Source organism: Cylas formicarius, unplaced genomic scaffold (assembly GCF_029955315.1).
Source record: "Cylas formicarius isolate icCylForm1 unplaced genomic scaffold, icCylForm1.1 PGA_scaffold_10__41_contigs__length_53128322, whole genome shotgun sequence".
Classification (NCBI taxonomy): Eukaryota; Metazoa; Arthropoda; class Insecta; order Coleoptera; family Brentidae; genus Cylas; species Cylas formicarius.
In genome coordinates this window covers 32,897,657-32,908,485 of record NW_026844214.1, presented here as the reverse complement: position 1 = coordinate 32,908,485, position 10,829 = coordinate 32,897,657, and the positions used below count along the sequence as shown (strand labels likewise).

The 10,829-nt window shown below is 30.8% G+C and overlaps 1 protein-coding gene across 6 annotated transcripts; it reads right to left on the bottom strand.

Annotated features, from left to right (window-relative positions):
• Positions 1–188: 188 nt before the first annotated feature.
• LOC132708175 (uncharacterized) lies at positions 189–9,680 on the bottom strand. 6 transcript variants are annotated; one of them, XM_060680326.1, is made up of 13 exons: positions 9,563–9,680; positions 9,394–9,479; positions 8,230–8,762; positions 6,801–7,015; positions 3,168–6,370; positions 2,860–3,115; positions 2,058–2,123; positions 1,741–2,000; positions 1,543–1,682; positions 1,028–1,251; positions 632–823; positions 476–547; positions 189–317 (listed from the first exon to the last, which is right to left on the bottom strand). In XM_060680326.1, exons 1-13 carry the CDS (start codon positions 9,599–9,601, stop codon positions 228–230), a joined length of 5,376 nt encoding a protein of 1,791 aa, XP_060536309.1. In that variant the 5' UTR covers positions 9,602–9,680; the 3' UTR covers positions 189–227. The 6 variants fall into 6 exon arrangements, with proteins under 6 accessions (XP_060536309.1, XP_060536310.1, XP_060536313.1 ...); XM_060680327.1 differs by lacking the exons at positions 9,394–9,479; positions 9,563–9,680 and adding an exon at positions 9,055–9,192; XM_060680330.1 differs by lacking the exons at positions 9,394–9,479; positions 9,563–9,680 and having other exon boundaries at positions 8,230–8,397; positions 8,450–8,571.
• Positions 9,681–10,829: the final 1,149 nt, after the last annotated feature.

The following is a 10,829-nucleotide window of genomic DNA, read 5'->3' as shown; positions in this document are numbered from 1 at the left end:
CCTATATCAAAAAATAGGCCTAAAAGATATTTGGTTCTGCGATATATACATACCTGTCAAAATAATAAAAGGTCTAATGTTGAACCTTGAACATGTTTATCATCAGGAGAGCACGAAAGCAATTAGAGTATTTTAATGTTAAATAAGTGTAAAAATCAAATACAGGATGCAAAATTTAAAATTTATTAAAATGACATAAAATTTACAAAAAAAAAACGAATTAATAATCAGGGCCCAAATAAGTTATGTGGAACAGGTTCTTTTAATTTCTTGTTGCGGAAGATGTTACTTAGCCGTTTTGTTCTCGGCGTACCATTCTGAAATTAAAAATTAATCTAGCTATTTAATCAACATAAAATTTAATAAATAATAATAAAAAAGTAATAAATAATTCACATTTGTTTTCTTTAAAAAAAAAAAAACATATAGGCAATTGCTGTCTTACAACATGCATAACGTAATCTTAGTTCTCTACCTCAACATTTTCTCTTTGGGTACTTTCTCTGCGCCCGCCCATGAAAAGTGCTTTTATGCGACTTGGTGTAACCTAAAATAAAACAAATTCTTTAATCTCAAAATGCAGAAAAAAAAACAATAAAAGCGTCCACCGAAAATAAAATTTAATAGGTACCTTTTTAGACCCAGAATTGACTTCCCTTAGAGGTAGAATTTCAGTTCCTTGTAGTGAAAGACGGCCGCCATTTTTGCTGGGAGTCGGAGGCCCAGGTTTTTTATATGTTGTGGTGCCAAAGTCTTTTCTCGGGCGTGTTTTTTCTCCTGGCAAAAGCTTGCACATGCTGTTGTCTAATTCAATATTCCCAGCCTAAGAAGTTGTTATGTATGTTAATAGTAATGGAGGACCAGAGCAACCGTTTGGAAAACGTAAAACCAAGTCGAAATATTTATTTTGATGGTATATTTAGCCGCTCTTGAGACAACTTGAAAGACATTGGACCCTACCTTAAGAAATTTTAGTATTAATAGCACTGTTTACTAATTTTATTGCAAGAATTAACTGTCAATTCACCTTTATATCATCCTCCTTAAACCTAGTCGGACTAACGAATTGCAGTTCTGCAGGATATGAAGACTTTAAATGAGGAGGCACCATGGAATTTCTCCAAGCTAATTCAGACATACGACCAGATTTTGTCTGTTGGTCTGTCACATTGCAACGACCTTCTTTAAGATCTGTCAGGTACTTATTGTTAAATAAATGATCGTCTTCGTCTTCCATTTCAAAGTTTTGACCTAAAACAATCATATTCCAAATATATGTAGTCTCAACAATAAATTGTTAATGACATTTTAAAAACACTTTTAGGGACTTACAGGAACTGCCAAAATGAATGGACTTAAACAAAAAAATTGCGGAAATTTTGAAAATAGTTGATAGTTAACAAAATCATCTGTAATTTATGCAATTTTGTGACAAGTTTAGATTAAATATCTAGATTTATGTTTTGCGTATTTTCCGCTGTTTCAATAAAATAAGTTTCAGTTTGAGAAATTATCCATTCATTTATGTCATTTTAAATCTACCAATGCTGTGAATGGACGTTCTCCTTGAGACTGTAACAGCTTCTTGTATAAATTCGCGAGGTCTGCCAGAAAGTTCGGAATTCCCTTCCTGAACAACCACTTGTTCCCTTGTAACAGTGCAATTTTTTCTAGTATGTTCACTGTAAAAAGATATACTCTCTATTTACTTATATTCTATACTATCTAATCAGACTTTACCTATTTTTCAGTGATATACTACTCCTGGTACTGGAAAGTGTATCCCAATCAGCAACTTTATTTCCTTTGCCCATACTCCTTAAACTCGACATACTTTGTTTAAAAGAACTTTTTTCTTCAGAAAGCATCTGAATAGATTCCCTGGAAATACATTTCTCTCTTAAAATAAACATTTCCTTCTGTGCTTCTAACATATGAATTTTTCGTTTGGCTTCGAAAAGTTCGCTACGAAGATCTTCAATTGTTGGATAAAGATAAGACTACAAAGTGAACAGGTAATCATCTATACTAGTAATCTAGTAATATTAACAACTTACAGTTGAATCTTGATCACTTTTTACTTTTTTCATCTCCTTGCTTAATTCTTCTTGATACAATTTTAACTGAAATTAAATACACAATAATAGCTTTGTTCCCAGTAACGATTTCGAACGAATTCGGAACTGGTATTGAACTAATTCGAGATCTTTCTATTGCGCATGTCCGATTAAAAAACGATTTAGTATTTTTGTTTACCGCAAACGTTTGCGGAATAGGCCATCCGATCGAATCAGTCACTAAATACCGTATTTTAATTCATTTTGTTTACTAAGGTAATTTACTTATTTGTTTATTATGTGTGTAGGTAGTTAATATTTTCTTACTGAATTCCTTTTTATTTATTTTTTTCGTAAAAAAAAACTGAATAAAAAATTTAAAGAAATTTATTTTTTACTCATTAGTTTACACATTACACTCATTTGTTTATTTATGCATTGTTTCACTGCTTACCGACTAGGTGCTAAATAATAATTATTCTAATTCTAGCCAGATTTAGTTTCAAAATAACCGCTACATAAAAAGAAATGTCGAGAAAAGCAAAAAAACAAAAAAAAAACTCAATAGTCAAACTAAACAAGAATACGCATGTCTCGAAGTAGCAATTTTCACTTGATACCTGGGCGTGGTACAACCGATTCCGTATCTCCGTATCCAAATAGAACTATTTATCAGCGAAAACGGGATTTAAATTAAAATTTGGGAATTTCATTATCCTCGAACTGTGCTTGCGAATAGTCCCGAATCGGTTCTAAATCCTTATCGCGAATGAAACTATTATTAATCAATAATTCAACATACCATTTTAACCTTCATTTTTTCCAGTTTTTCTTCATACTCGGTCCTCACTTCTCTAATTTTTTTACTTTGCCTTGATTCATGGTCTGCTTTTTCTTTTTTTAATATATTTAAAAATTCCTCTTTATCCCTTGTCCGCTTGTATTTCATGGTATCTACTTCTGTCATGTATTTGCTGTTCTCTTCTAACAGTTTCTCATATGCCTCTTTTAATTGATTGGAAGCCAGTATTTGATTATTACGCTCTTCTATAACTTTTCTACAACAAAGTCAAGATTGAAGCACTTCTGCGATAACTTAAGAAAACTCACCTCAAATTAACGTTATCCATTTCGTATTTCGAATTAGCAGTAACAGCCATCGCATAAGTTTGTTGAATTTTGTCCAATTGCTGTTTTAAGTCGTATTTCCCTTGTTCACTTATTTCGATACGTTTAAGAAGTTCATTCTTTTCTTCAAGGTTATTTTCGCGAGCTCTTAAGATGTTTCTCTCTGTCTCTTTCATAATTTTTGTTTGAGATTCTATAATTTCATTTCTCTCTTTCTTAATTTTTTGTGTTTCCTTTTGACTGATTTTAAGCGACAATAAAATTGTTTCCTTTTCCTTTGTAAGGGTTTGTAGTATTTTGTTTCTTTCACAGTTTTCTTTAAGTACCTGTTCTTTTTCAGAGACTATTTTTTCTAATTTGTTTTGCAATTTTTCAACTTTAGCAAGAAGTTCTTGTTTGTCTGTTGCAATATTTTGAAAATTTAGTGCAATTGTTTCTTTATCAGCTATCAACTTATTGGTTTCTTCAATAAGTAAAACATTTTCTTTTTGAAGATTTTCGTTACAAACTGTCAATTTAGTTTTTTCGAGTTCAGATAATTCATACTTCGTACAGGTTTCTTTCATTACTTTATGGAATTCATCTTTCTCCTTTTGGCTAATTTGAACAATTAATTCAATTGCCTCTTTTTCTTTTCTAACTATTTCGCTTTTATTCCTTAGTTCCTCTATTTGTTTGATTATATCTTCTTTTTCTATAATTACCTTTTCCAATTTGTTTTGCAAATCCTCTTTTATCTTTAGTAGTTCTGCTTTATCAATCAATGTTTCTGCTAATTTACTTTCCAAATTATAGCATTTTAGCTGCATTTCCTCAAAGTTCTTTAGTAATAAATTTTGTTCATTCGACTTTTGGTCTAAATTAAAAGATAATTTTTCAACTTTAGCAAGAAGGTCTTGTTTGTCTGTTACAATATTTTGAAGACTTTGTGCAATCTCTTCTGTATCAGTTTTTAACTTTTTTGTTTCCTCAATAAGTGAAACATTTTCTTTCTGCAGATTTACATTACAAGCCCTCAATTTAGCGTTTTCCAGTACAGATAATTCATATTTTGCATGCGTTTCTTTTATTTCTTTATCCAATTGATCTTTTTCCCTGTGGCTAACTTGAAGGGTTAACGCAATTTCCTGTTTTTCCTTCTTAAGTATTTCGCGATCACTACTAATTTCCTCTATTTGTTTGATTACATGTTCTTTTTCTATAATTATCTCTTCCAATTTGTTTTCCAAATCACAAAGCAAATCATCCTTTATCTTCAGTAATTCTGCTTTATCGATCAACGTTTCTGCTAATTTACTTTCCAAATTTTGACATTTTAGCTGCATTTCTTCAACATTCTTTAGTAATAAATTTTTTTCATTCAACATTTGGTCCAAATCAATAGACAATTTTTTAACTTTTGCAAGAAGATCTTGTTTGTCTGTTACAATATTTTGAAAATTTAGTGCAATCTCTTCTGTATCCTTTTTCAACTTTTTTGTTTCCTCATTAAGTGAAACATTTTCCTTCCGCAGATTTTCATTACAAGCTTTCAATTTAGCGTTTTCCAGTACAGATAATTCATATTTTGCATGGGTTTCCTTTATTTCTTTATTCAATCGATCTTTTTCCTTGTGGCTAACTTGAAGAGTTAACGCAATTTCCTGTTTTTCTTTTGTAAGTTTTTCGCGATCAAAACTAATTTCCTTTATTTTTTTGTTTACACCTTCTTTTTCTAGAATTATCTTTTCCAATTGGCTTTGCAAATCACAAACCAAATCATCTTTCTTCTTTAGTAGCTCTGCATTTTTATTCACGATTTTTTGTAGTCTTGCTTCCAAAGTTTGATATTCAACCTGCATTTCTTCAGAATTTTTTAGCAATACATCTTTTGAATTTGATATTTTGCCTAAAGCAACAGATAAGTAGTCGACTTTGGCAAGAAGTTCTTGTTTGTCTTTCTCAAGATTTTGGAAATTTAGGGTGATTTCTTCTTTATCGGTCATTATCTTTTTGGTTTCCTCAATAAGTAAAACATTTTCCTTTTGAATATTTTCGTTACAAATGGCCAATTTAGTTTTTTCAAGTTCAGATAACTCATATTTTACAAAAAGTTGCTTTATTTCTCCATTCAGTTGGTCTTTTTCATTTTCGCTAATTTTAAGAGCTAATGCAGTTTGCTCCTTTTCTTTCATAAGTTTTCCGTAATCTAAACTAACTTTATCTATTTGTTTGATTAACTGATTTCTCTCTGCAATTATATTTTCCATTTGGTTTTCTAAATCTTTTCGGGTCATTTCGCAACGTTCAAATTTATTCAAGTCTAGATTCCTAATTTTCAATTCCTCTGCTTGCGTAGATCGCATCTGCTCTAAATTTTTTGATAACAAGTCATTTTCTTTTAAAATTTTATCTAAATCTCTTGACAATGCATTAAGTTTTAAAATCAATTTACTCTTTTCCTTTATAATGTTTTGTAAATTTTGTAAAATTTCTTTTTTAGCACTTTTACTTTTTTCCTTAGCATCATCAGTCGTCTCAAAAATGCAGTATGTGCTTTTTAGTTGTTGAACAGCTTCTTCAAGTCGTTTGATTTCATCCGCCAAATTTTCGTTTGTATATTCCTTGGAAATATCGGCTAAAAAAAAATTTAATTCATCGCTCCAGGCAGTTTCTTCTGATAAATATTTTTCTAACAAAACTTTGTGAGACTGAATATTTTGTATTTCTTTTTCTAATTGTCGGTTTTTATTTGAAATTTCTTCACAATGACAAAGAGATTTTTTTAGATCATACTCAATAGTCTCTTTTTCTATTGTAATATTCTGCAAAATGTGTTGTAAGTTATTCTTTTCTTTCAAAACAAATTCCAAATTTTCCAAGGTGTCACTTAATTTTTTCTCTACGTCTTTGAGTTGGATATCCACAACAGAATGAGCCAAATCTTCGTCGAGTTGCATTGGGAGAGAGTTTCTTGACCTTCTAGTGTAATAGCGCTCGAGGCTAGCACTGTCATCTAAAGAACTTCCATTATTGGACTTCGATCGGAATTCGCCCAAAAGGGATTCAAGTTCAGCACAATGCGCCAAAAGATTTTCGTTTTTAGATTCAAGTTCTGTCGAATGTTCACTGAGAATTTCAAACTTTTCCTCTACATTGATAAATTTTTCCTGCCACATAAAACATTCTGCTTGTAACTTTCGTAACTAAAAAATTCATAATTTATCAAAAAATCATTTCTGAGATATCCCAACTAATATTAATAACAGAATTTTTATTAGGGAGGGGAAAACTATTTTTTTTTTCAAAAATATCTTGGGTATATTATTTAATGTCCTATACTCATATTGAATTTTCATAACAGTAAATAAACCAAATAATTACGAACTTTCTGATGTACTGCATATTATATTAAAACCTTCAAAATTATTCGTTAAAATAAATTGACCAAAACATTATAGCAAATAGCATTATATAATATATTTTATTTAAAAGCGGTCAAATCAATATACTACATGTATATCATCACCAAGCATTAGTGGCGCACTCTGGTCATGATTATATTTCAGTGGTGTAGGTGACCATAAACAAAATTATTCTTTTATGCAAACCAGAAATTCAGAGGCTATATTTTACCTTATCCTTTAAGTTATCTTTTTCTCTTCTTAATTCCTCTTCTTCATGGTGACACTTTTCAATATACTCTTCCAGATTAGATATTTCCAACTTTAATAGCCTTTGTGTACTTCTCGCGTCCTTATCTTGATGATATGGAGGAGTTCTGTTCTCCAAATTATCAACTTCAGATTTCAATCTCTTAATTTCTGCACGTTTTTGGGACAGCTGAGTTTCTACAGAAATGCTAGCATAAAATACCATAACACAGATATAATTAAAAATTTCACTTTTTTATTTTGAATGTTTGAATTCAAAGGTAGATTTTTCCCTACTGAAAATGTAATGATTTATTTCTTAAAAAGGTATATTCTATGGGGAATTCATGAAATATTTATATAAAATTTGACTAGAAATTCTGGAAAAGAAAATAGTTTGAAATGTCTTATTTTATCTCAATCGATTCTAAACCCAACTGAGTTCGTTGAATTTTTCTAGTCGCTTTTAGCGACGTTAACAAGATATACCTTTTTCAAATTTTTGACATTCCAAGCTGTATCTTGGACCATTTAGCTTCCAAACAAAAATTCTTTAGTAAATTTGGTCAAGAGAAACAACAAAAAATTGTCATTACTTATATACAGAATATATAATTTTCTTTAAAATTTGGACCACAAAATATAATACGAATATTTGAAAAAAGGTTTTCTCCATCACAATCGCTACTGTTTCATAGTTTATAACATCCAGTTTTCTAGCATAAATGATACATTTGACATTTCTTTTTGATTAAATTGTATTAATTGTATTAAATCTTTTATAGACAATAGAGTTACCACTATGAGCTTTATAATTTATTTGTATAGACACCTTGTCTTACTTTTCAGTCACAATCTGAGGGTACCCTAGCCAGTATAGCGGCAACCAAAATAATATATTGTCGTTTGTGGTTAATGTAAAATATTTACCAGTTTTTCCTAGTTCTTTTTTTGTATTGACTCATAAGAAAAAGCTGAAAAAGTATCGCTGTAATGTTTATAATGGCAGCTGTTGAACCCAAGTTCACTGCACTAACATGAAAACAAGGTTAAGTAAATAATAAAGGCAATGGAAGTCCAAAATATCTTACTTCGTCAATATTTATCACTGTCTATGACCTTAAAACAAACCCATTAGTATACACTAAATTTTATAATGTTATGGCGTTTGAATTAACCAACTGACATAAATTGTTAACTTATTGTCAATGTTAACGCTTAGAGCAAAAATTCTATAATTATAGAGGAAGTCATAATAAACTTACTGTGTGGCAGCCCAGAACTAATTTCCCTATCCATGAGGTACATCAATAAATTTTCACCCCTAGAATTTCTAGTAGATTTTGTACTTTTTCAATGTTTAAAAGATTAAAAAATTAAAAATTGAGACAATAGACACAAATAATATTTACCCAATTTTGAATTCTTTTCCATCAGTGACTGCAATTCTTCAGCTAAATCGGATTTCTCTTCTTTTTCTAACTCCAAGTCCTGTCGTAATTTAACAATTTCCTTATCTTTCTCTCGAAGTTTAAACTTTTTTGAGGCCGGAGTCTGTAGTACATCTTGGAGCGGGCTCTCTGTTGCACAGCTTAAAATGCTCAAATCCAAATATGAAGTCTGTTTTTTTACCTCAGCAAAAATATTTAGGATAACTTTCTCTAAGGTCTCATTCGTAATGTTGTTGTCCATTTTTTCCAAAAAACTTTTTATCAAAATTTGAGTTGCCGGGTGTAGATTGTAACATAGTGGAGAAGTAAGTACATTCCTCCTGTCATGTATACACGTATAATGCATGAGGAGTGATGTTATTTTTAGGAGATCATCGCGTGATAGGTCGCTGACGTGAATACTTGGCTGGTTCTTCACTTCAAAATTTTTATAATGTTGTCCGATCAGCCAAAGAATAAATGTTAGTTCGTCTGGAACATCTGGTGATTTTTTACTGTCGAACAAAAATAGGTATTATTGTTTTGTTAACTAAACTAATCAATCAACAAATTAAATCAAGTTGATGGTTTTACCTGGACGATAGTTAAGGATCATATTAGTTAATACTGTTCCCACGACGTTTAATAGTATAATAAGCAACAAGTTTTATAAATATCACTTTACTCACGAATTTGATTTAGCACAAGTGGAGAGCAGCAGAACGAGAATTGTTGAAATTTAAAATCGAATGTTTTGTGTTGATAACCGATATTACCATAAAAGACAATAAATAAATTCAATTTTACCTTTCACTGAACTTAACTTCGTAAACTATCAACATTGCAAATCAGAATTTGATCTGTAGTATATCCAACTAATATAACACTATCAATTTTTATTTTCGTGAAAATTTTTGTTATTTTGGAATATACAAACCTAAGGTTTGAGACAACTTAATCTTTCATTCTTTGGCTTAGATAAGCTCTGTATTGAGGATATAATAAACCCAATTTTCAAGAACCGGTAAGAGCAAAACAAATTTAGATAGATCTTTAAAAAATATTTGAACCCTACCGCACCCTACGCGATTAAATTAGTCCACCTTTTAACCAGGAGTATAAACAACAAACAACTAAATAACTCACATTATTTTATGGAGGTTCTTGAAGAAATCGCCATCATGAAGATCCATTAAATTCCGTATTGGTTTACACAATTTTAAACAGTTCACCTAAAAAGTTGATTTTTATAAAACATGGTTTAAAATGGATATAATATACATAACTGATCATTATCTATTATTTCAGAACTTACCCATTCTATCAAAACAGTTTCCCAGTTACGATTTTCCATTGCTTTGCATTATATTGCTTAATATAGAATCTTTTAAAATCTATGACGTTGAAATGTGACCTGCTTATTTCAAATAAACTTCGCTTACGAGTTTTAATACAATAATAGAACTCGCTTGTTATGCTTAGTTTTTAAATCAACGCTTTTGTCTTTTAAATGTGTGGAAAAAATAACCGTCAACCGGTAAAAGCAAAGAACATCTTCTTTTCACGTATCTCGTTGGGCAAGATTGCGAAGGTCACTCGCCCGTATTCCTAACGTTTGGTCCTACCGAATAATAATAACCGGGATGAGGGACATATTAAAAAAAAATCCCTTAAATTGTCACCTGTTCCTTATATTTTAGATATTTCCTAGCTATGTGCGTGTATACTTTGGATTAATTAATACTTACAAGCGATAAGTATTAAAAACAACATCAAAGAAGCAGCAAAGGAAGCTTTAAGAACTCGAAAAATAACACAACATAAAGCCATCCTCGGTGCCTACCAAAGAAATTAAAGAACAGTGCAAAAAGATAAAACAAGCATACCTAGAACACAAACCACAGATTTTTGAGTAATGTCCACAATTATAGTAAGTGGCTACAAGATCTTAGCAAACGTGACCAATAGAAGGAAATAAGAAGAAACCACAGAATGGGGACCGGTGATAAGTTCAAATAGGGATGTTCCGATGCCTTTAAAGTATCGATACCTAGTCATTTCGATAGTACTCGAATCTTTTTTCGATACTACTCAAATAAATACTCCTAAAGTATCAATACTTACTCATATCGACACTTTTAGCACTTTATTATTTTTTATTTACTTTAAGGAAACTAACAATGAACGTTGAAGGAAAATAATTAAAACAAAACTAAGAAGGAAAAAAAAGCTTTTATTATAAAGGTTTGCGTCACGTTAAGCTCGTATTTTAAACAAAAAACTCCATGATAACATTGGAATAATAAGCCGATGATTACAATAAATAAGAGTTCGGCTTGGCTGGCGCGAGACAACGCGTCACCATAGATCAGATAGAGATGTTTGTCTGATGCGTTCGGTTTTTTTTTAATGGTGAGGCTGATTCGATTTGATACCAAGTACTTTTGTTTCGATACCGAGAAAGTATCGCAAAATTGATTCGATGCTATAAATACTTGCTATGGAATCAAAAGTATCGAGTACCTACTCGTATTTACTAGTATCGGAATATCCCTAAGTTCAAACTTTGTTGTTGTAAGCGG

Bases quoted from the DNA above. Each gene is read 5' to 3' on its own strand.
- LOC132708175 (XM_060680326.1), bottom strand. From the start codon at position 9,601: ATGGAAAATCGTAACTGGGAAACTGTTTTGATAGAATGG. The intron at 6,371-6,800 runs GTAAAATATAGC...TGAATTTTTTAG, and splicing joins AAGATAACTTAAAGGATAAG to TTACGAAAGTTACAAGCAGA. The intron at 2,001-2,057 runs GTAAGTTGTTAA...TTCACTTTGTAG, and splicing joins AAAGTGATCAAGATTCAACT to TCTTATCTTTATCCAACAAT.